At 50.1% G+C, this 23,889-nt stretch overlaps 10 protein-coding genes, besides 1 other annotated feature; 7 read left to right on the forward strand and 3 right to left on the reverse strand.

The window, feature by feature from the left end:
• Positions 1–14: 14 nt before the first annotated feature.
• On the forward strand, positions 15–1,922 carry FFUJ_09498 (related to regulatory protein for the arginine catabolic pathway; the record flags this gene model as incomplete). XM_023568592.1 has 3 exons in its annotated part: positions 15–381; positions 434–1,824; positions 1,875–1,922. 3 exons carry the CDS (start codon positions 15–17, stop codon positions 1,920–1,922), a joined length of 1,806 nt encoding a protein of 601 aa, XP_023435765.1.
• A 549-nt stretch (positions 1,923–2,471) lies between these two features.
• On the forward strand, positions 2,472–3,425 carry FFUJ_09497 (uncharacterized protein; the record flags this gene model as incomplete). XM_023568593.1 has 3 exons in its annotated part: positions 2,472–2,746; positions 2,803–3,145; positions 3,204–3,425. The coding sequence occupies 3 exons, from the start codon at positions 2,472–2,474 to the stop codon at positions 3,423–3,425; spliced, it is 840 nt and encodes a 279-aa protein (XP_023435766.1).
• Positions 3,426–4,369: 944 nt separating this feature from the next.
• FFUJ_09496 (related to extracellular cellulase CelA/allergen Asp F7-like, putative) lies at positions 4,370–5,153 on the forward strand (the record flags this gene model as incomplete). XM_023568594.1 has 3 exons in its annotated part: positions 4,370–4,621; positions 4,681–4,834; positions 4,897–5,153. The coding sequence occupies 3 exons, from the start codon at positions 4,370–4,372 to the stop codon at positions 5,151–5,153; spliced, it is 663 nt and encodes a 220-aa protein (XP_023435767.1).
• A 676-nt stretch (positions 5,154–5,829) lies between these two features.
• On the forward strand, positions 5,830–6,759 carry FFUJ_09495 (uncharacterized protein; the record flags this gene model as incomplete). The annotated part of the gene is made up of 1 exon (XM_023568595.1): positions 5,830–6,759. The coding sequence occupies one exon, from the start codon at positions 5,830–5,832 to the stop codon at positions 6,757–6,759; it is 930 nt and encodes a 309-aa protein (XP_023435768.1).
• Positions 6,760–7,749: 990 nt separating this feature from the next.
• FFUJ_09494 (uncharacterized protein) lies at positions 7,750–8,105 on the forward strand (the record flags this gene model as incomplete). XM_023568597.1 has 3 exons in its annotated part: positions 7,750–7,860; positions 7,908–7,969; positions 8,033–8,105. The coding sequence occupies 3 exons, from the start codon at positions 7,750–7,752 to the stop codon at positions 8,103–8,105; spliced, it is 246 nt and encodes an 81-aa protein (XP_023435769.1).
• Positions 8,106–8,735: 630 nt separating this feature from the next.
• On the reverse strand, positions 8,736–9,716 carry FFUJ_09493 (uncharacterized protein; the record flags this gene model as incomplete). XM_023568598.1 has 3 exons in its annotated part: positions 8,736–9,021; positions 9,140–9,295; positions 9,343–9,716. 3 exons carry the CDS (start codon positions 9,714–9,716, stop codon positions 8,736–8,738), a joined length of 816 nt encoding a protein of 271 aa, XP_023435770.1.
• Positions 9,717–10,774: 1,058 nt separating this feature from the next.
• FFUJ_09492 (related to alpha-1,3-mannosyltransferase) lies at positions 10,775–12,336 on the forward strand (the record flags this gene model as incomplete). XM_023568599.1 has 3 exons in its annotated part: positions 10,775–11,120; positions 11,171–11,796; positions 11,848–12,336. 3 exons carry the CDS (start codon positions 10,775–10,777, stop codon positions 12,334–12,336), a joined length of 1,461 nt encoding a protein of 486 aa, XP_023436161.1.
• A 702-nt stretch (positions 12,337–13,038) lies between these two features.
• Positions 13,039–14,481, reverse strand: FFUJ_09491 (uncharacterized protein; the record flags this gene model as incomplete). Its single annotated transcript, XM_023568600.1, has 1 exon — positions 13,039–14,481. The coding sequence occupies one exon, from the start codon at positions 14,479–14,481 to the stop codon at positions 13,039–13,041; it is 1,443 nt and encodes a 480-aa protein (XP_023435771.1).
• A 2,551-nt stretch (positions 14,482–17,032) lies between these two features.
• Positions 17,033–17,125, reverse strand: a tRNA (tRNA-Phe).
• Positions 17,126–18,294: 1,169 nt separating this feature from the next.
• Positions 18,295–20,707, forward strand: FFUJ_09490 (related to TOB3 (member of AAA-ATPase family); the record flags this gene model as incomplete). XM_023568601.1 has 2 exons in its annotated part: positions 18,295–19,738; positions 19,788–20,707. 2 exons carry the CDS (start codon positions 18,295–18,297, stop codon positions 20,705–20,707), a joined length of 2,364 nt encoding a protein of 787 aa, XP_023435772.1.
• A 325-nt stretch (positions 20,708–21,032) lies between these two features.
• FFUJ_09489 (uncharacterized protein) lies at positions 21,033–23,819 on the reverse strand (the record flags this gene model as incomplete). Its single annotated transcript, XM_023568602.1, has 1 exon — positions 21,033–23,819. The coding sequence occupies one exon, from the start codon at positions 23,817–23,819 to the stop codon at positions 21,033–21,035; it is 2,787 nt and encodes a 928-aa protein (XP_023435773.1).
• Positions 23,820–23,889: the final 70 nt, after the last annotated feature.

Raw genomic sequence — 23,889 nt, forward strand, 5'->3', positions numbered from 1 at the left:
GCTACAGTTGACTTATGAATCGTCCCTCCGCATCCCGGGCCCGAGTCCGGTCCGAGCCCATCAAGCATAAGCGTACCCGCTCCGGGTGTCTCAATTGCAGACGCAAGAAGCGTAAATGCGATGAGAGCCGGCCGGCCTGCGGAACGTGTCGTCGTCGCAATGAGTCTTGCGAATGGGGTCTGAAGATAGCGTTTCGAGCCGAGCATGCTCAATGCTTAAATGCGCGGCATCCTTCGATGCGGAAGATGGCGAGGAGGAGGCAGCCAAGGGAGTTTGAGATTCTGGATGTGACGGATGAAGTCATTCGTGATTACAATGGTGCTGAGACAGAGGAGGAGGACAACGAGACAAGTGATGATCGTGCGCGGACAAGCACTTCTGGTATGAACATGATCTGCATCGTGGGTCGTTCGTAGACCTGACATTCTTCTAGGTCGCTCAAATCTCATTGTTGGTGCAAGACCTCGCGCCGCAAACAATACGCCAAGTGGCTATGTCTCTATACAGCGACCGCCGGTAGTCGATATCTCATCACCAACTTCACAGCGACAGACCCAAAACGCCGTAGCCGACCTACTTTACTTCAGCCAAAACGGACAATCTCATTCCTCAGTCGACATTGATCCTACTCTGCAGGTTTCCATGGAGGCGGTCCCAATTGACATGATAGCAGACTATCCTTACATCGACCAGATGCAAGCATTTACCCCTGAGGGCATCTCTGAGGACGGGATCTTCTTGCCAGGCTCTGCATACCACGAATTACACTCGACACTCCGTAATCACCTCATCCAAGAGACGCGGTCAATTGTTCCAACAAGATCAACAACGCCGCATATAGAGGTTGAAAGCTCAGGGGGCGTCTCCTTGGAAGAGACCGAGGTCACGATCCCAATACAAGAGTTTCAGCCCTCTCAGACACCACTGCTCTCTCAGCAAGAGGAATGCTCGCTTTGGAAGAACTATTTTGACGAAATTGCCCCCTGGCTCGATAAGTTCGACCGAGACCGCCATTTTCAGCAGATTATCCCTACAATGAGTAAAGACAACGACCACTTACGATACTCGATGCTGGCCCTCTCAGCACGACAACTTGAACTTAAGCATACACTACCGACGAATCGTAGCCTGGCCCTCTATCAAGAAGCCATTCATATGCTCCTCCCACATTTGCCGACTCGCGGAACAGCTGTCATCGCCACGTGTGTTATCCTTTGCGTGCTGGAGATGTTGAGCTGTTCACCAAAGGCATGGCAACGCCATCTCGATGGCTGTGCAAGCCTCATGGAAGCTGTTGGCATCAATGGGTTTGTAGGAGGGACGGAGCAAGCCTTGTTCTGGTGCTTTGCGCGTATGGATATTTGTGGTGGGCTCATATCGTCGGTTAAGACTCTCATTCCTATCTGCCATTGGGCGTCCAAGACGTTGTCGATCGAAAACGATGTCGAGCTTTTCAGAAACGCTCCAACGTTTGAGGACTGGGCAAACTATGCTGTGTACCTCACCGCTCAAGTCCTGGATCTGTTAGCTGCCTCCCCTACTGATCCACTTCGCGACGAAGCCAAGTTCCGGACTCGATGGCTCAAGTTGTGGAAGTATATATCTGAATGGTACCAAGAGCGCCCAGCTCCATTGCATCCCATCATGACAATCCCTTCGAGCGAGTCCTCCCCATTTCCAACGATTTTGTACTCGAACCCTGCTGCCATGTCAGGGAATCAAATGCATCACGCAGCATCGATCCTTATGCTGCAGAACCAACCCTCGACAGTACGGCTAGGACATGCGTCCAAACCAAGAAGTATCCTTTGGCATGCAAGACAGGTATGTGGCATAAGTATGTCGAATGAGCATCACGGGGCATGGACGAATAGTGTGCAACCGCTGTGGATTGCTGGAAGATGCATGAGCCATCCAAGTGAGCATAAAGCGATCTTGGAAATGCTGGACCGAATCGAAAGGGAGAGTGGCTGGAGTACAAAATGGAGAGTCGACGATCTGAAGGAATTCTACAAATGCTCCTTGTCAACTGTATAAAAGAGATGATTTATGAAATTCGGAGTTACCAATGGGTCAAAGACAGACTGGGATGTGTGCAGTTGATATTTAGCGTTGGTAAATGCGGCATTGGGACTTGACATTAGTTTCATGGAGACTTTTCAGATAATACCAAGTGAATCTTTTGTTTCTTGAAGTCCAAGATCCTTAGGAGTCGACTGTGAAATTTGAAAATCGTGTTTGATATTTGGATTGCTGAGCGGAGGCCTTCTGCTGGGGCTCACGTGCCAAGGGAAAATAGATGAGATGGTCATAGGTCAAAAATAATCCCACACTGCTTGAGCACAAGTCAAGATTGAGATTCCCCTCACTAGTCAACGCGAACCTGGAATCTCAACAAGCCATAATTCTTCCGCATCGCATCGCATTCGTCTTAATTTTCATTCATTTCTCTTCTCTATCTTCCTATCGTCATGTCGTTATCAAAGCCCGAGCGTGTTCATGATCTTATCGCCCAGAACCCTCGAGTTCGTGTCTGGGTTCATCCGCTCGAGTGGTCCGAGGTTCACCTCGAGCTTCTCAAAGCCTCTTTCGTTAAAATTGACACTGATGAGACCCCTGAGAATCCTGAAGACGGAACAGTCATGGTGTCTGACTATCGAATCGTCAGACAGTTCGCGCAAACCTCGATGAAGAACAAGAACCTAAAGATCTTGATCTGTGACAACGGACCTCTCAAGCTCCTCCGGTAAGAATTGGGATCTTAGTGTCTCCATGCTGGAAATCCTAACTTTGAGATTCTAGTCCTCGCGGGTACTTCTGCTTCGGTGAAGAGAAGCCTCTTGATCTTCAGGGCGCGATCTTCAACCAACGCGAAGCTGTTAGCAATGACAGTTACGCTGGGGCATTCGCTTTCATTCAGGGGAACCTGGTCAGAAACCTCCGTGAAGGCCTCTTCCCTCTTCCAAACCGTCTTCGTCATGACCCTGCCGCCAAGTGGTTACGAGAACTGCGAGTCAAGAAGATTGAGCCCCAGGATCAGTGGCGCGACCCCTACATCCTTTGTGTCCTTCTAGGACTTGCCCAGTCCCAAGCAGAGGATAAAACTTCTCCCGAGTACCCTTTCGCCGAGGATCATATCTTCAAGGTATACCTACCCCTTCTGCTTACATGACTCGTCTAGGATGTTGTTGACACTAGTGCAGACTTGTGCTGCCTTGACGGATGACAAGAACGAGGACTTCATGTATTTTTATACCGCTGAGTTCTCGGTTGCTTTTGTCAGCAAGTTCGAGTATCCCCTTGACCTAAAGAAGCCAAAGGATGCCATGGCCTCCGAGCTGTCCATCGGCATGAAGCAGATCTTTTTCCGGCCCTACAAGACCTTCCGGGCTCGTCTCCTCGCGGAGATCTCCTCTGCCCTGTAAGCAGACGGAGCTACCTGTCGGTTCGTGTAGGTTCCGGGGTTGAGAACCTATGCATTATCGGCCGACTGGGATGAACAAGGTTATTTTGATTTTTTTTGTCGGGACGACAACTTCAGCTGAATCGATTAGTGGTGTCCTACTGATTATGGATGCACGATATGCATGGATATGGCACCATTTTTCTCATTGCTGAAGCCCATATCGAATTTGTTTAGGTAAGTGCTGATCCTTCGGGAGATCGTCTATAAAGGTATAAGACTATCATCAAGCTGACCACGATAGAACTCTAAAGTTCAAATAGGTTATTATCGGGGATTCCGATAGACGAAGGAAGCACCGAACTGCCTATTCGGTTGCGATTCATGTTACATGCCGTACGCATTAGTCCTCAAGAACCATGGCGGAACATGTATACCTAGTTACTTTCCACCAGTCTTTATACAGCTCGTCACTCCAATACGAAACTCTAAAAGCAGTCTATCGTACTACAACGGTGCCGTGGGCGGCTAAGTAGCCTGATTGAAACAAATTGGCCGGGGTCCCCCTTGCAAGGCTGGGATGGCTCCCGTGGGATACCGAAACATCGGCCGAATTACTGTCTCTTCCTGAAGCACGCTCATCACGATCTAGATGAAACCGGGTTGTGTTTTGTTCATTGCTGGCGGTTTCATGGACGCGTTGCTCCGAAGTTCTCGACCTACTGCCGACTGGGAACCCCTGCTAGTTCCCGTGGGCTTCCCGGGTGGAGATTAGAGGACCTTGAGACTAAATCAGTTGAGGTCAGAAGTTGAATAGGTCAGTATCTGGTTTTTTGTGATGTTCTGAGTATAAAAGAACCAGTCTAGTCGTTAAACTGAAGATGTTTTCACACAGGTCACTCACCCATCATCTACTACTACTCCCTTATCCAACTTCAAAGATCCTCCTCCGTTCTTCTATTCACCATGAAGCTCACTTCTGTTCTCCTCGCTGGCCCAGCTCTTGTTGCTGGAAGATATCTTAGTGATGAGGTTACCTCTGGAACTTCGACTCACTACGGTGGCAATGTCTCTGGAGGCAACTGTGGCTTTGTCTCCTACACGATTCCCTCTGGCATCTATGGCACTGCTTTCTCTGGTCCCAACTGGGACAATGCTGGGGTTTGTGGCAACTGCATCGAAGTCACCGGCCCAACCGGCAAGAAGATCAAGGCCATGGTGAGTACTCTTATGTTTTGATGGTCTGTGGAGTGTGAGCTGATATGCCTTGCTCTTAGATCGTCGACAAGTGTAACGAGTGCAACAAGGGTCACTTGGATCTCTTTGAAAATGCCTTTACTGCTGTTGGTGGCACGAACGGCCTTGTTCAGACCAGCTGGAGACTGGTTTCTTGCGATATCACTACGCCTTTGGTCCTTCGTAACAAAGAAGGTGAGTTGGCAACATGCTCTGCTCCTACCGCACTCCAAGTTCATCAGCTAAAGTTGTCTCAGGTACCAGCGCTTTCTGGTTCAGCATGCAAGTCCGCAACAGCAACCTCCCCGTCAAAAGCCTCGAAGTCAGCACCAACAGTGGAAAGACCTGGACTGGAACGACTCGAAAGGATTACAACTTCTTCGAGAACCCCAGCGGTTTCCAGGTCGATACCGTCGATGTCAGAATCACCAGCTCCACCGGCAGCACCATCATCGTCAAGAACGTCGGGGCCAAGGCTTCGACTGAATACCCGGCCAGCGGCAACTTTGCTTAAGATGACAGAGTTGTTTTTCTGCTATCGGAAGAACAGTTGGCGGTGGGGGGTTGGTGGAACGCTGCTAGGGAGGTGATTTGCTGGCTGAAAGATTGGGGGCCGTTCTTGGAAGATTGTACCTTTAGATTCTTCGTATATATCGCTCTTTTCATCGGTGGCATCATGAACTTGTCAAATTAGACTGCAGTGAAGGCTTGGAGTGAACCTATGGCCACCTTATCAAAAAGTACTGATGGAGAATATGTCCGCTTACATGAGCAGTTCGAGATTGTTTCTCACAGTGACCGCAAAGCCAAATCTTAGATATCAAATCCAGGCGCTGCTCTCAACATGATTGGCCGGCTTAATGTTGCTTGGCGTCGGATATACGTGGAATCTGACGTCCCTTTTCCATCTACACAGACCATCCAAACACTTTCACCTCACACCATCTCATCTCAGAAATACCCGGCAAAGACAAGCGATGTCAGCTCTAGGCGTCAGCAAAGTGGCCATTCCATCATGTTGCGGGCGTGTATTTTAGCGCTTATAAGACACGTATAAATGTGCATTTCCTGATTTTTGAAAATGGATTCTTTGCAATCAGTCTGGATTTATCGATGGCTAACTCCTCTCTCTCTCGATTTTAATTAGGCCAGACAACGACACGAAAGCTACAGCCAATCTCCCTCTCAATATGTCCAGTCCAGAGGCAAGCGAGGAGACTCCCCTTCTTGATTCCTTCGACCCTCAAGAGATGCACGAACTTTACAATATCAAGCCCCATCCGATCACCGGCCGCCTCATAGATTCCTACCCAGTCACTCGTACAAAGCCTATGCGCGTCTTATGCCTCGGACAATCAAGAACAGGAACCATGGCTCTCACAATGGCCCTCAAGCAACTGGGTTACACGCCATACCACATGTCGCTCTCCCTCAGCAGCCCCAAGACGAACCTCGATCTCTGGCGCGAAGCTCTCGACGCCAAGTTCTATGGGAAGGGCAAGCCTTGGGGTCGTGAAGAGTTTGACAAGATACTCGGACCGTACGATGCCGTGGCTGATCTACCGGCCATCTGCTTCGTCGAGGAGCTTGTGGCCGCGTACCCTGACGCCAAAGTTATCATCACTTGGCGCGACGTTGATAGCTGGCTTCGAAGTATGGACTCGACGGGAGGTCGAGTTCTTCGGTGGCCTCTATGGAACACTCTCGCGAGATGGGATACCGCACTAGCTGGCCCGTTCTGGGAGTTTTCAAAGAAAGTCATGACCGACTTCTCCGACAAGTCCCCAGCTCGTCAAGCCTTCCACGAACACTACGACCTCGTCAAGAAAATAGCTCCAGCCGAAAGAATGCTCGAGTTCAAAGTTCAAGAAGGATGGGGTCCCCTTTGCAAGTTCTTGGATAAGGAGATCCCCGAGGAGGAGTTCCCGAAACTGAATGATTCAAAACAGTTTGTTTTGGCACATAGCTTGATGTGGTGGATTGCTTTTGCCAAGATGGTTGGAAAGGCTTCCTTCATGACTGCTGTCTCTGGAGTCATCGCCTCGATATTTGCGATGTGGAAATTGAAATATGCTGTTAAGATCGGTGCTATGCTCAGACCGATCGCCGACTTGTCTTGATTTACCAGGTCTTGTAAGTGACGGCCACGGTCTCTTGTTTGCTTTTGCTAACAGTTGACTCGCAGCTTGATAATCTAACAGTTGAATACGGTTTCTTGTTACCGATATACCCATCTTGAGTGAGTGTAATGCTCAGGGGTCGATCAGTATCAATGGATCATCCACATCAGCTAGTATCTTACACCATATGAATCCTTCCGCTTCTACTAGGATCCTTTATCACAAACTCTCGGGACTTCTAAAGAGTCAACCATCTTAGGACAGTTTTCCCGCCTGGTACTCAGGGGATGGTTTTCGAATAGACTTGACCTGATCGACGTCAACGTTTTCAGGCGTAACTCTAAAGCCATCCGTGCTCGAGACTTCCAGCCTAGGTCGGCCTAAGCATAAGGGCTGAGCTATTGAATTTTAACGCAGTCCGTCTGATAATCATACCTTCTCATATTAGCTCCAGTTGTTCTCTCCTCGGCTTAGTGTATTTCACCGTATCCTGTCTAGTTCCGCTCGGTTCATCTACCGAACGACCCAAATACCTGGAAATCAACAGTCAAGACGGGCACTATCCCCAGTTCAACCAGTTTCGAGACCGTTTCTTGCTATACGAGCCGGGAACCGGCTGTCACGGCCTTCATGTCCAGGGTCCTTTAGTTACTAGTAATTATGCGTTATCGTTCAGTGTAGCTTCAACCTTAACATTTAAATTCCAGGCACTGCAGTCTTTACGACAATGGACAGTGGCTTGAGTTCCCTTGCGCTAATGCTACGGAAACCGTCTAGTGTTGCACCAATTCCGACGAGCTGGGGATAGTGGCTCCTTTGTTCGTTGGTCTCGAATGTCTCACATTCCTCATGATGCAGCGGGCTGGGCTCGGACCTGAATCTTATAATTCAATTGCCATAATGAGAGCTCGTATAAGTTTCACGACTTTCACTCGAATTCTCTGCTAAGAGTTTTTTCTGTATCATACTTCACATCTCAAATCGTTCACCATGAAATTCATCACAAGCCTTATTCTCCTGGCCGCAGCCTATGTGTCAGCAAAGCCCTCAGGAACAGCAGAGTGTGCAGCGATCTACCAGAGATGTATTGAAACAATAACAGTACGAGAAGCCTTCCTGGTGTTGGTCCGAAGCTAATATCTTGATAGCCGCAAGAGTGCAAGAAGACTGATCGAGATTGTCTTTGTAAAGCTTGGGATGATGTAATAACGTACGTATCTGTTTGAATTCTGTTCAACTTCACCTAGCCTGGTACTAACGACGACCTCTGTAGATGTTTGGTCGACTGTCCAAATACTCCTCGCTACTGGTTAGCGAAAGAAAACGCCAGGGGCTTCTGTACATAAGATTGATGAATATACAAGCATCCATTTCTTCTCTTTTCCAATCTTTCTTCCCACCTCTGGTTCAGTTAACGGGACAACTGGGGTCACGGCAAAGGTCTCATGGCACCTTGTTTTGCTTATTCACAACAATTTGAGTATATCAGGGTGGTATCCATGAACCGAGCTTGGATGAAAGGCTGTAAGAACTACCAGGCTGGACAACACCGCGCCCTGGACTCGATCACACGCAATGTTGTTGGGACATGGCCCTCGTCTTTTCAGGCTGCAAGAGAGGGTCACGAAGGAAATTTATCATGAAATAAACTCTAAAGAACCTAGTCAATCAGCGTCATTTACATACACACCATGACCAACTTACATGTCGTGGCTTTGGAGGTTTTTCCAGCCCAGGCTCTGTTTCTGCATATCAATCTGCCGTGGACATATACTGTCTACTCAATAGCTGAAGACCGAAGGGAATTCGACAATCAATGTGGTCAGCAATGTACCTGAAACCTCTGTGTTATATTCCAAAGCCGTTCATAAGCCTGATTGGGATCCGCACGCTTGACTTTATTATCATCCTAAGAACGAGTCCCCCTTGCCCTTATGTGTCATTGATCGCTTGGCACTCTCGTGTCACTCGTCGTCCTACGGTAATTCCACAGGGTGAGGTAGACGAGGAGCAAGTGTTCCATGCAACTTGTCTGGTTGAAGGTTCGCTGGGACATCCGAGGCCTTCAATCCAACCAACTCCTTGGGTCCATTGTCCGTTTCTGTCTGACCCGATACTTCGATCATCCCCTGTCCTTTTTCTGGTGTCGCCTCCGGCTTCTGTGCACGACTCTCTCGGAGGAGATATATAATCGCGACAGCAGTTCCGCAAACCACAGCCAGGCCCCCAGTGACACCACCGAATATCGCGCCCATGTCACTCCTCGATTCAGATCGATCGTCATCAGAGACCTCGGCAGTGGCTTATGTGGCGCTTCCCGACGAAGTGGTGCTTGTCTCTGTTACAGCTGTTGTGTTGCTGGAAGGTTTCGATGTCTCACTTGTCGATGTCGTTTGTGAAACGGCTTTTGTCAATGCCAGGACTTTTGGGGTGATGTCCTAGGTATCTTGCAACGACGGCACCGCAGGCGACATAGGTGTGTTTGTGACCTTCATCCATGATCAGGTATGCAAAATTGCAGCATTCGACCCTCTTGCTATCAATCGGTTAGTTAATTGGCCAGTTGCAACGAGTCTGTAGTACCAGGATGTCATTCTGAACTTGAGGTTCTCTGTCGTCCCACAGCCATCTGAGCAATCATGCTGGTCGCGACATCGTCCAGCAAGGGTACATTTCGAATCCCCAGTACTTTTACAAATGCCCCAAAGGCCATTTTGGGTACTGAAGCGACACAGGGCACTGCCAGACTCGACTGTCGTCATAGCTGTCGGGCCGCCATTTTTGTAACCGCAAGTAATCATTTCAGAAGGTACAGCACGTTGTTCAAGGCGTTCAGGGCGTTTGGGCGTCTGGCTGGGCTGCAATGTCTCAGTTGCAGTGGACAGTTTGGCGTAGAGTGCATTACTGTGGCATATGTATAACTGAAACAATTGGAGAGTCCATATTATTCGCTGCATATTGGGCTGTTTTTGTCTCACTCGAGAGGGGGAAGAGAGACAGGAAAATGAACAGCGACAGAGAGGAACTGCACCTGATTTTATTGTTTTCATGTTCTATTTCTGTTGGATTGCGGGGATAAAATGATGCTGAATTCAACGTACAACTCATCAACCCAGGATGATTGTCAAGGATCGCATGTGTTGGTTGTGTCGTCGAAGCGCCGTTTGGTACCGTTTTAGACGGTTGTTGTCAACCGTTTTCATCAGAATTCGACGCCCATGTTCCTTGCAGCAAATCGTTATCTTAACGCGGCGTGATACGACTTGGCATCTGACTTGGCTCGATAGGGCAAGTTCCAGTGTCGTTAATAACCCTTGCAGAGTTTGTAATCCTTGTCTGCTGCAAGTTGAGTGATTAACCCATCCAAGCTCCAATGATGAGATGACAGGTTCGGTCTATCGTGCCGAGTTGAAATGAGACGAAGGAACAGGTAAAATTTGAGACGAGGAGGATTCGCCTCTGCTTATGTTTCCCGCGACAATCGTGCTCTCGAGGGGAGTTTGCGCTGACTCAAATCAGTCAGCAAATTGACCTCGGAATGTGATCACAGATAGCTCATGATACCACGTCGCAAATAGTTAGAACATGTCGTATAGTATTGACCCAATCCAATGATTACAAGATCAAACCCCTGCTAGCTCCCATGTAAACGAGGTCCCCGAATAATGAACAGTGGAGAGGAGACCGTGGTGGGCTGACCGCTGGCCGCTGACGCTGACAGTGACCAGTCCAGCCCAAAGCTTACAGCAGGCAGGCTCTCAGTAACGTGCCCTTGGCCTTCAAACGGCGCTGCCGGGGTGTGTCCTCTAGCGGCTGTTAGCGGGCTCTCGTACTGGACGAGGCGTTTGTGTCTCAACCCAACCCTTCCCTTCAAGGCGATGGTGCTGTGCCTCGCCCTTCTCTCAGCCGCGCGAGTAAATTAATTATTGTTCTTGTAATTTTCCCCTTCTCTTTTCATCTCTCTCATCATAATTTCATTCCTTTTTCTCTGTGATGGACTCGAATTGTTGACGAAATGCATCGCAAGGTCTTTGTTCTGAGCGTCCCGCTCGTCTGCTTCTTGTTAGTCACAGCGAGCTTGTACCTTGGCCGAGATCATATAACCAGATTATCTGAGGCATACCTACCGCTTCATGCCCCCTCCTCCCTTAAGACCACGTCTACGGAAACAATAGATTTACCTTTGAGTACCTCGTCAGATTTGGTTGACTCGCCTGTTATCGAGGAACCTCCTTCTTATTCGACCCTCGACACTTACACCACAAGTTCAATCAAGGTATATACTACACCAACCATCTCCTCTACAACTTCCGCAGCGCCCTCACCAACAACAACAAAATCTGCCATCCCAATCGCAAATGGTGAGTCCCAATCTTCGACCTTCCGCATGAGAGTGACTAACATGTCCCAGGCTCCGTTCTCTCTACAGAGCGCATCACTCCCTACATTCACGCCATCCTCGATCCCACTTCAAAAGAGCGCCCACGTCTTCAATGCCCTCCCTTGGACACCAAGCGATACAAGGACCTCCAAAAGAAGAAGGACACTCGCGGAGACGCAAACGACCAACATCCAATCGACTTCTTCTTTGCACTTAATTTGCGCAATATTGTAGACCTTCTTCCTCGTCTCATGGGCAGCATTGTCGAGGCCATCCAATTCCTTGGACCTGAACGATGCGCCCTCTCAATCGTCGAAGGCAATTCTCCCGACGGAACTGCTGACGTTCTTGTTGCTTTGCGCCCGTTCCTCGAGGAACTTGGAATTACCTACTTTTATAACAACTCTGCGATTAACCCGTCAAAAGGCGCCCGCATTCGCAAGTTGGCCCAATTGCGAAACTTGGCCTTGGAGCCACTGTTTAAGAAGAAGGTTCCAGCGGCGGATGACACTACCGTCCTCTTCATCAACGATGTTGCTGCTTGTCCCGATGATCTGCTTGAGCTTGCGCTCCAGCGTCGTAAGCTGAATGCCGATATGACCTGCGCCATGGACTTTACCTACGCTGGTCCTGATCCTACATTCTACGACGTATGGGTAAGTTTGACCTGATTTCCCCGACCAGACTGAGAAACTGACACACTTCAGGTCGCCAGGACACTTGCTGGAGACACATTCTTCCCCATCCCCGAAGATGGATCATGGGATAATGCCTGGGACTTATTCAGAGGAAACCGAGAAGCACGAATGCGATATGACGCCCATCTTCCTTTCCAAGTCTTCGCCTGCTGGAACGGCGCAACAGCTTTCACGGCCGCCCCGATCCTCAACGGTCTACGATTCCGCGATCCCAAAAAGGACGAATGCTTCCAGGGCGAACCGCAACTATTCTGCAAGGACCTGTGGCACAAGGGCTACCGAAAGATCGCAGTGGTACCTAGCATCAGTCTGGAGTATACAGATGCGAGAGGCAAGGATATCAAGAAGTTGAAGGGCTTTACGAATGAGGTTATCCAACATATGGAGGAGGATAAAGCCCATATTGAGTGGCAGTACGAGCCGCCGGAGAAGGTCAAGTGCATGCCGTCTTTTGATCGCCAGACCTGGCTACCGTGGGATGAGTCATTGAAACGATAGATGTTGTACGGTTGTTTTCTTTTGTTCTTTTCTGTGTAATTGGGGTTATACCAGCATTGTTAGACGTGGGTGGTGTTGACGGAGTTCATTCATGGCGGTCTCGTGTCTGTACCAAAGAATTATAAATATCACGATGAAATCATCATACGATTCTGAGCATCAAGACAATGGCTTGAAGGCCGTTTATGGCTAGTTCATGGATGACGATTGTCATGTGCAATATGGTTACATCGAGTCGGAAGTGGCATGTCCACCGTCTCGGTTCAACGTTAACTCAGATCGTCAAGGGCACGCTAATTCGCTGCAACTCACTGGGTAGTGTTCAGCCCTAGCGACTAATTATAGGCCATAGTAAAGTCAATGCGAAGCCACATCGAACACGGACATGCCCGTTGCGATGGCTGCTTACTGGTTATCGGACACTTAAAAAGTGAAAGCGCCTGGCATGAGCACTCACTCAGGCCATCGACCTCTCGGTTCTTGTGGGTAGCAAGTAAATTACAGCAATACTGTTGACAATATCTAAGTCATCTAACTAGTGTCTCATGTCGTAATCTATCTGATGCGTTCTGAGGCCATTCGAGGGTATAAGCTAACAGAGAGTTCCCAGTGCCAACAAGCAAGACAACATAAATACCCCCGTCCAAAAACTTCATTCACTCCCATAGACAAATCCGTGTCGTCACCATTCATATCTCAGCCTCACATTCCCTTTCCCTGAATACGTTCCGCAGCAACACCATAGGCGGAGAGGGTGTCGCCAACCTCGCAAGGATCCTCTCCGAACTCAACCTTCTCAAATCCCTGAGGGCGATCCTTTTCCAAAGCCATCTTGCCCATTTGCGCCTGGCAACGGAAGCTTCCGAATCGATATTCGACCACAGACCGGCCGCCCTTTGAAGCGTTCCCCTGAACGATGAGTTCGGTGATCTCGTCAACCTCAAAGACGAAGCGCTCCTCGAAGAACTCTGTGAGGGAGCTTGGGTTCACAAAGGTGCTTTTCCCGGTTATGATGAGAATACGCGATGCAGGTCCCAGAATGCCTTGTTCCCCATACTTGACGCGGTTGTGGGTGACTCGCACAGGGAAGCCTCGAACACTGATACCCTGTGTGAGAGACTTCGAGAGAAGAAGCTGAGCAGGACCAGGGGTGAAGAAAACGACCTTTGCGGCTGCGGTTTCATGGCGCTCCCAGTCAGGCTCGTTGATGACAGAGCACCAGATGCGTCCGACGTTGCGAATTTGTCCAAGCAGTTCATGATGAGTGACATCAGGTGGGAGATTGGTCAGCCAGAGGGCGCAATTCTGCTCAGGGGTGAGGCTCAAAGCGCTTGCATTTCGTGTGTTATGTTCTCCTTTGTAGTTGTCAGAGAAGACAGACTCGCGAGCTTCATCTTCACGGGCAGTGTGGCTGGCAGGGCGAGTGATAGCCGCCATGGGCCTGAAGCCACGGGCATTTTGTTGACGGGCAGCCAAACTGAGCTTCTGGTGATGTTCATCTTGGCTCTGGACGTATGGTACCTTCTTCAGAGCGTCCTCGAGCCAAGAGGGGAGAACAGGACGCGGAGCCTCTTGGATGGGAGCCAGGGGTATCTGAGAAGGGGGGAGAGTTGTTGGGGTAGCCATGCTTTGGTGCTCGTTGATGCCGAGCTGGCTGAAGTGCCCCTTTAGACCTTCCCAAATGGCTGGAGATGGAGCCAAGGCTCCAGGGAACAGGCTTCTGCTTGAAGCAGCATGATCAGGAGGAGGAGCAATAGGCTGGCGGATAGGATAGGCTGGTGTGGCTGACCCAGCCACATTCGACTTGAAGGACATAGGGTTTTGAGGCACGAACCTGTAAGCCTCATGGTTGCGCTCATGCATAGAGATTGGTTTGTTTCGGAACTGAGGAGCTCGACAAGTTGGAGTTTCCTCGATGATAGCGTTCAGATTGGTCTGGGGAAGAGGGCCTCGATCCTTACGGAGACTGGGTGATTCCCCAGCAACCTGTGAGAACGTCATGTGGGATTTGTTCTTGAGTTCAGAACCTGTGCTGATAGTGCTAGGTCTGGTAAATGGGCTGCTCAGCTCATTAGGGGGAGGAGTAACGTCGAGATCAGGGCTGCTAGAACTCTCTCGAGTGGTTGGAGTTAGAGGCGCTTCCATCTTGACTGTTCTTCAAGATGGAACCGGTGGTGAAGATGAGTTGAAGATGAATAATTATGATATGCTAGATAAGTGTCGATACAGTAGGGTACAATAGAGGAGAGTCGAGTGAGATGATGAGAAATCAAGATTCGAAAGCCGGTAGAAGCGAAGACCAATTTATAGTCCTCCGTATTTGAGAGTCGAGATTGCTTATTGTTGTGATTGAATGGTCCGTGGACAGCAAAATATCGTTGAACAATGGCGGTAGTCGTTTCTATTCATTCATCCCACCTTCATTGATGGAAGCCAATGTATGAAGCGGGGTTCCGAATAGAAACAATAGTGAACGATCAAAGAAAGTAAACAAGTAGAAAGAATCAGAAATACCGAGTTATATCGTGGATGATTTGCTTCGCCAAACTTTGCACACCGCGCTGGTTGAGGCACTGGGTTTGCAGCCGTGGGCTTCGGGTAGCTGCGCAGAAGACGTGGACGAGCCTGCTGTCAGACAACAGACCCAAATTGCGGTCAAATATATTGCATCAGTGAAAGAATGTTATTTGTAATGGTGGGATTTCGAGTTTGTGTTTTGACATGTCTCGACGATATGGTTGCTATAGCATGGTAGCCTGGGTATGCTGTCTATGTCACCTGGCAAGCAGCTGTTGGTCATGTGTGGTTTGATATCGGACGATGACGTCTTACTTCACATTCAGTGACCGTGAGTCAGGCCTGGTCAATGATTTGATTCCCATAGACAAGCGGTGTATGCTTCTAGAGGGAGATGCGGCAACTTGCCGTTGAGTGTCACCATAGATTTCTGCAACTTCAGACCCAAGAACTTATGCTCTGAGGGCATTATATGATCTCCGCTTACTGCCCTGTCGATTCTCCATCCCAGATTCGATGATAGAACTCTCTGCGTGAGCTCTTACACTGTGTTCGAAGAGCCATGCCACACCATACCTTCTCCTGTACTTGCCATTGCCCGGCACCCAGTGACTTCTCTGATCCGGGCGAGTATTGCAATGGCACCCTCAAGACTGCAATAGCCCTCCACTGCGTGATCTGTCGCAAATAATTCGCTTTGCACCTTCCAACGCTTGTATCTCTGCGGGATCGTGCGGGATCGTGCGTGAGGTTTCACAGCCGTCAGTCCTTTGGCCTGGTAATAAAGACCATTAACCAATCTCCTTTCCGGCAAACAGAACAGCCACATGTTTTCTAGAGGTATGCCCACAATTTCTACGGCAGAGAAGAGCAGAATGGATTAGCCACTTGCTAAACATTGGGGCGAGTTCAGCTTCGATCTTGTTCAAGCAGGATGCACATCAGCCATGTGAAGGATGGCAAGTGGTTTAGGGGGAATTGTTGAATGATCCCTTTATTTGCGAGGTTTATGGAGGGATTACCTGTCGAGACAGTGATAGACAGACATTTCAGGGTAAAGCCCCTCTGGCTCGTAGTCATGGCACCTATCAGAATGGATGGTTACCAAATTATCTTCACCGCGGATCCAAATGTTCATGCTTCTTTGGCTCGCTCCAATGCATTGCGGTATCTCCAAAATTGACTTGAGATGTCGGGTTGCTCATCCTTCCGTCCATGGCTTCTTCCTCGACTAGAGGGATCGCTTCGGCAACACGAGAAAGAACTGAAGGACAACTAGCCGAGTTTCCGAGTGCTGGTCTGTGAAGTCGTGCTAAGTTCCTCGGTAAATGCATGCACGCCTCTCTCTCATTCCATGATGGGCATTTAGTCATGTCCTTGTTGGACTGGTGGATATCGGAACTATCCGATACGCAAGGCCTCGTTGTGGCCCATGGCCTCGAAATTTCGCACACCTCCAGGATGTCAGTGCAGTATATGTACACTTTTCAATATTTCATTTAAAATATGGTGGCAAGAAGGCTGCTGAACTCGATAAGTGCTTTCACTTTCAGACTGTTCACGGCGAAAAATGGCTCGTCGGTTCGTAGCTTGGCACACGATGTGCTTTTCCAGAAAGGCCCGGCTGACCACAGGGACTCAGCAATTTGATTATTTCGGATACAAAATGGCTTGCGAATCTGTTCTGGTCATCTTTACCCATGCGATGATGGATTAATGGACGAGTGTGTAAGTTGGTCAAGCAAATGCCACTTCTGGGACGTGTGAGTTGCAAAGTGCAAGTGCCGAAAAAGAGAGCAATTCGGTCGACAGCGCGTAGTAAGGTATTTTTAAGAAGACTTCAGGAGTAAGAGGGATGAAGTACTGGTGATCCAATTCTGGCATTGACGTACAAGAATTTGGCTGCGATCTTCATCTTCATCAATACCGGCGACGACCGACGACACTTGGGAATTGTGCAGCATTTACGTACGGCTTGCAGAGCAACCAACCAACATTGATGAAATTCATGCACTAAAAGAAGAAAAGGTAGAAGTCTCTTTCCTATCGATAATCAACCAATGTGTATCGAAAAGAATACAACAGCGTGTCCGTCAGTTCCTGCCTGCTAATAACGACTCCATGTACACATTCCCTCCCCACTTTCTATCGTGCTAAGGTAGACACCAAAAAAAGAACTTGCGGTTTATGTGGATCGAACACATGACCTTCAGATACCAATTGATTGAAGTTTGACTTCAGTCTGACGCTCTCCCAACTGAGCTAAACCCGCTTGTTGAATTCCTGTGAATTATTGTAGCTTATGACCATCTCCTAGGAGGCATTGCTCCACACACGATCGAAGAATTGCGATGGAGGGATGGCATTTCAGCCAGTAGCCCGGCGTGTCTGTGGCTATTCTTCCCCCCATCATACTTTGCCTTATTATCCAAAGTTAATTGGTCGCTTGAAAGTGGTGTACAGTGAAAGTCAATTCAAGCTCTGCCTCTCCTCTGAGTTGCAGATGAGGTTACACAGACAGCCTTGACAGCATCGTACAGATCAGTAGAGTAGCGAGTAAATCAGTTTGGCTATAGTAGCACACGACATAAATCTGGCAACTTTATTTTCCTCGCATGGAGCGGCAAGTCTCACTTCACTTCCCGTCCTTGATGATATGATGCTGCCTCATGAAGTGCCTTGTGTTGAGCCTCCTGGGCTACCGAATGTGGATGCCTTGTGCGGGAGCTGGGCGAAGTAGGGCTGAAAATCCAGGAGCTTTAGACAAAATAATATGGGTATCTTCCGAAAGACAAGCCTGATTGTTGCTGTCAGTTTGATCATCTTGAGGCCTCTTTTCTTTCAGCTAGCTACCAACACTTGCTAAGTGGCGGGTCATATTAGGCAGAGGCCCAAGCTCCCTTAGCGTGTCCGGGGAGGAGTCAGGACTTACAGGGCCCGCACAGGGGCTTTCGAGCTGTAAGTCCTAGGCCAAGGGGTGGACGGCAAACATCATCTCACTCTGATCCTGACCATTGAGATACGTAACACAACCAACAATCATGCGTTAGATAGACATACATCCCTTTCCTGTTATATGTCTCCCGTTTTTCAAAGTATTGACCAGTAAGACGTGCTATCAAACTGCGATTGGCGGGTCATAGATGGTTGTGGATGTCTTTCACTGAGGTGCCCTCATAAATGGATGGATGTACCTGTGCATGCAGTTTCAGCTGCTGCTGTAGGTAGGCAATGGCTGACAATGGCGTCAAGGCCAACGGTGAGGCAGCAATGGCACCAGGCACCAGCAAGTCCTAAGCTATCGGATTGGTCCCCTTCCCTGCCAATCCTGTCCTTGGAAGCCAAACGAAGGCTGTGTTTACCGGCGCTAGATCTACACTCCAGCCCAAGCTTGTTTTGTCTTCTCTTTCTCCCCTGCTAGGACGTTCTCGGGCTTTAAGCATGGAGTCGTCAAATACGACCACTGAGCCTGCTTGGATCGTTCTACCTCGTCGGACTCCCAGCCAAGTCGCTTCCTTCAACCGTAAATTCGACCGCGAATACGAGGCTTTCGTTCAAGCTAGAAAATCTCAGTCCAACATGCTCCAAAACGTTGGTGAAAACATTTCTGACATGGCATGGAAATGGAAGCACAAGCTTCTCCGCCGCAAGAAGTCTCCTCTCGATGGGCCACTTGATCTTGAGAAAGAGTACAATGAGGAGGAGCCCGAGGAGACCGACTACAGGGATCCCTCGTTTGGTGCCGACACTGTCATACAAACCCTCTACGAGGGGAAGCACTCGGACCCTGGGAGGAATAATTGGGACTGGCAAGACTATCCACCCAAGCAAATGCCCACGGCCATTGCCAAAGCACGAGATCGTGTTGCCATTAAGGTGTACAAGATCAAAGACATCCAGAAGGGCGCTATCTCAAACCGATACCCTCTCAAGTACCACCAAGTCGACATCCAGAACCCTCTTCTTGTCAGTGCAATCGAGCCTATCCTGAAGAAGGAGAATCTCCATCTTGACGTCCACGATATCGCCGTCTTCAAAGAGCCTTTCCGCCCTCTGTGGTTCTGTCAGGATGAGATCCGAGACTTGTATCGCAACACCAAGAAGGAATATCCGCTAAAGGGATATCTGCAACTGCTCCTCAGAGTTTTTGATGAGATCTTCCGTGATCTCAAGATCAAGCGACGGAACTTGCTTGACAAGGATCTCATTGACTTCCGAACGGCATGGACTCTATTTCCCAGGGACTCTACAGCCTATAGCTATGGGATGAACTCCGAGTTCATTGCAAAGGTAGATGGTACCGAGTACGACACCAACGAAGGTGTCATGCAGCTCGTCCTGACGGCCAAAGTCATGGCTTTCAACGGCGAGGAGTTCATCTGGAGGAAGAAGTCGCTTACGATCAATGAGTTCGCCGGAAACAAGCCGATTCGTGAACTTCGCCATTACCCCTTCGAAATGCACCCAGAGAAAGATGCTATTGAACAGCGCTTGGTGTCTCGCGGTCGCAAGGTTCTTGACCTACAGGGCTTGACGTATTGCTCATACAACGGCATTGCTCTTCACCCAGGAGAATCTGGCGTTGAAAAGCACAACGTGGAATGCCGTATCCTAGTCGACGTGGTCGGATATAACAAATACCACCTTGCCCAAGGAAAGCGTGAAAACAAGGACCCAGAGATTGAGGTAGTCGATGTGTCGCGCCGCCGCCATAAGCAGGATCTCGCCGAGGCCAAACCCGAGGGCAAACACCCCAAGACACAGCAGAAGAGGCTCAATGAGGAGGACCAGACCAAGAACAAGGAAGAGCTTCTTCAGAAGCCCAAAGAGCTGGCATTCATGACCGAGCTCATTGGTGGATACGCTTTGAAGAACAAGCTCTGGGGTGAGATCACTGATACCTGATGTTTTGTGCTTGTGCTAATCATTTATAGTCTATTTCTATGTTGAGGATATTGAGCCGATTGTCTGGAATGATCAAGCGTACTCCCACCTCGTCTTTGACGAACAGCAGAAGGATTTAGTGCTGTCTTTCGTTGAGAATCACAGCCTTGCCAACGGCGTCAACACGGCTATGGAGGATGTGATTGTGGGCAAGGGCCAAGGCCTCATCATGCTTCTGTCTGGCCCCCCTGGAACAGGAAAGACCCTCATGGCCGAAGCGATTGCCGATCGCACCCATCGTCCTCTCTTCTACTTGCAGGCTGAGGATCTAGGTATTAATGCTGCCGCTCTGGGTGCGAACATCAAGAAGGTGTTTGAGATGGCTACCGAGTGGAACGCTGTCATCCTGCTTGACGAAGCGGATGTCTTCATGGCAGAGCGTAACCCCAATGACATTCACCGCAATGAACTTGTCAGCATCTTTCTTCGCGAGCTCGAGTACTATCGCGGCATCATCTTCCTCACCACCAACTTGTACCATACCATCGATACTGCGTTCCGCAGCCGAGTCAGCTTGCATCTCCTCTTCAAGTCTCTCACTTGTGAGGCCCGCGAGACCGTTTGGCGCAAGTTCCTCCAACGTCTGCCTGAGAACAACCGAATCACAGACGTCACGGACGAATCTACTGCCACGGGCTCTACCACACCTAGAAACGACGGCACAGAGGGGGATGCTGAAGGAGAGATCACTGCAACCTATCATGACAAGCCGCTCGATGATGAGGACATTGCAGAGTTGTCACTCTGGCAACTCAATGGACGAGAGATCAAGACAGCGGTCAAGATGGTGCGCAGCTGGTGCGATCACAAGGGGTATATCATGACGCTGTCGCGATTGGAGAATGGCATCAAGGTGACAAGCCCCCATTCGAACAAGGATGGCGATGTGGATAAGGATCTTTACGAGTGATTTGGTGTTTTCTTCCTTTTGATTTCAAGATACCAGTCTGTTTGTTGATGGCTCTATTCTGTTGCGATGTTATGCTTTATTACCGTACAAGTCAATGAAAATATCGCGATTCTTGAGTGCTTTGATCCCAGATGAACCAGAAGCATATATGTGAACTTGTTGCTACCCCATGTACTCCATACAAATGCCTTCGTAATTCCGTTCCAAACCCATGCCTGCTCATCCCGGATACCATAATTTACAATAAACCTCAAAAACCAGATGTCCACCCTACCATCCTTTATCGCCGAAACAAAAGTTTTGCATGCGTATATCAGACATTAATTCAGCCCCTTGATCGCAGTCCCCTTCGTACACCAGTTTGTGCTGCTCTGCCTATCTTAGTCACGCCGGTAGGAGCAGAGCCCTTGGCCTTGGTGGCTGTTGCTTTGGCTGCTCCTCGTCCTCGCTTTGGAGCAGGATCTTCAGCAGTCTTTGAGCTTGGGAGCTCTCCCTTTCCAGCCTTTCCCTTTGCGGGCCGTCCACGAGCCTTGGGCTTCTCTAGTTCGGCCTCAGCCTCGGCTTCGACAGCAGGCTCCGGTGCCTTCTTCGCGGCAGCACGACCACGAGGCTTCGCAGCAGGCTTCAGCTCTTCAGGTTCAGCGGCCTTGGAGCGAGTAGACTTGCCACGCTTAGGTGCGGGCTCTTCCACCACTTCCTTGGCAGCCTTTGTAGACCGTCCTGTCTTTCGGCCTGTAGATTTGCTTGGCTCCTCAACTGGCTCCTCAACTGGCTCCTCGGCTTTGCGTGTTGTGCGTCGCTTCTTGGCCGCAGGCTCGGGTGCTTCAACTTCAGGCTCAGGCTCAGGTGCTGTGCGTTTAGAACGACCACGCTTTGTGGTAGCGGTCTCAGCAGGAACATCTTCAGTGGCCTTGGCTGAGGCAGCTCCACGTCCTCGCTTCTTGGGGGCGAACTCGGACCCAGATGCAGTATTCTCGGCCGACTTAGTAGCTGTCTTGGCAGCTCCACGCTTCTTTGTAGGTGCAGGCTCAGATACGGCCTCTTCGGCGGCCTTTGAGGCAGCTGCCCTTCCACGTCGATTGGGAGCCGATGCTGACTTTTCCTCTGGAGCAGACTTGGTAGCACGACCACGTCTCTTGGGCGCCGGCTCTTCAGCCGCGGTGTCCTCAGCAGCTGCAGCATGACCTCGCTTTCGCGTCTTGGGCTCTGGAGCAGATTCGCCACCTGCTGGCGCCTCAGCCTTGGAAGCAGGGCGACCACGTTTCTTGGGAGCTTCGGCGGGCGCCTCTTCTTTGGGTGCAGCTGCAGTTCGGGGGCCACGTTTTGCTACAGGCTCTGCCTTCTCAGCTGCAGGGAGAGCAGCAGCAGCAGCCTTTCTTGTAGGTCGGCCTCGCTTGGCTGGAGAGGGAACTGTGCGTGGCTTAACCGTGCGGGTGCTTTTCTTTGCGGCGGGAGCTTCATCAGTCAAGTCGGCACCTCGCTTTGCCCGACCAGCACGCTTGGGCGCTTCCGCCTCCGGCTCGACTTCTTCCTCCTCTTCTGTTGGCTGAGGAGGGTTCTTCGGTGGCCTGCCACGTGGCTTTGGTGTTGTCGTAGGAGTCGCTGCGGCACGGAGTCCAATTGCAGTCTTAGGTGTCCGGGCTGTCGTAGCTTTTCGAGGTGTCGTTACAGCCTTGCTAGCACTGGCAACGAGACGGCCTCTGGCAGACAAGGGCTTTGATGCGCTGGGGACAGTGATTGGAGTGGCATCCGACTTTCTGGGTCGGCCTCTCTTTGCGGTACTTGGGGGCGCGGCTGGAGTCGCTACAGCATCGCTCTTTCGCGGGCGTCCTCGCTTTCTGGGGGTCTGGTCCGCGAGAACACTTGCAGGCATGGACTTGCGGGCTCGTTTCTGGGCTGACGACGGAGCGTTCTTAACCGAGGGTGAAGTTGGCGCAGAAGCAATACTTCGGCGGCCACGAGTGGGTTTTGTGGCAGACCCCGAAGACTCTTCCACAACCGCTTGTGTGCTTCGTCGGCTCCGCTTTGCGGATGCTTGTGCAGTAGATTCCTCATCGTGCGATGGCCCATCCTCAGGTGCAGGAGCTTGGGAAGTGAATGTTGCCTTTTCAGGCTCTGACATTGATTTCAGTTCAACGACTAGAGAGGGAGTAGAACCAGCTCTTTCGGTCTGTTGTTCTAATTGTGTTGAGGTGGCTCTTCGATTCTGGGAGTCTTCTGGTTGAGGTGTCGCCACGACTGCCGGAGGCGGCGCCGACATACGCTTCATTATACCTCTGCCAACTGAAAGCAATGCATTTTTAAGAGAGCTAGATCCTGTGGCAGGAGCTGAGGCGAGCTCTGGTGATTTGGATTGATTTTGCGCTGGGGTCTGTTGCCTATCGGTGGTCTTATTGTCGCCGACCGCTTGTTCAATAGGTGTCTGGGTAGGTGTTTCCTCAACGCGATCGGCTTCGCCATTTTCAACAACATTTTCAAGTCCTTGTTGGGAAGGCAATTCTTCGGGCTCCTTTTCCGAGGACTGGACAATGGTCTCGGTATGCTCATAAATCTCAACGCGTGACTCCTCTACAACGGGATCCATGCCTCCCTCCGCGACCACTTCCTCGGTGAGATTTGACTGGATTATCGAGTTCTCTTGCGTGCCTGCAGCAGGCTCCTGCGGCGGCGAGAATGGGGCCCGTTCGGGTGAAGTAATATGATGCGCATCAGTAGGTTCCTCTACGATAGCGGATTCTTGTGGCGTATCATCTTCGGGTGAATCAGAATAACGCGAAGGCTGCTCAGGGAGAGCAGAGACATCGGGGGACTCGAGACCGTCACTGTTGAAGGTTGCATCGCGTTGCCAGGGCCAGCTAGGAGGAGGACCAGGGCTTAAAGCATTCGAGGGTGCACCTTCAGGAGCCTGGTTTCGGGGTATGAAAAGAGGATTGAATAAAGGAGAAGCCTCTGGGCGATATGACTCGGCGAAAGAAGCATCATCAGCCTCGGGCATAGTGTTAGGCACACCCGGTGACGAAGAAGCGACAGTTACGCGCTGACCAAATCCGAGCCAGTTTGAGGAACCGGAGCCAGAGCCAGACGGGGCGTCCTGGCCAAAGTTGTAATCCATTGCTAAAGTTGAAGCTATAGATGGGTCATTGATAAGAGATTTACTTGTCGAGAAGAGAAAGACAATTGAG

This window comes from Fusarium fujikuroi, chromosome FFUJ_chr09 (assembly GCF_900079805.1).
Source record: "Fusarium fujikuroi IMI 58289 draft genome, chromosome FFUJ_chr09".
Taxonomy (NCBI): Eukaryota; Fungi; Ascomycota; class Sordariomycetes; order Hypocreales; family Nectriaceae; genus Fusarium; species Fusarium fujikuroi.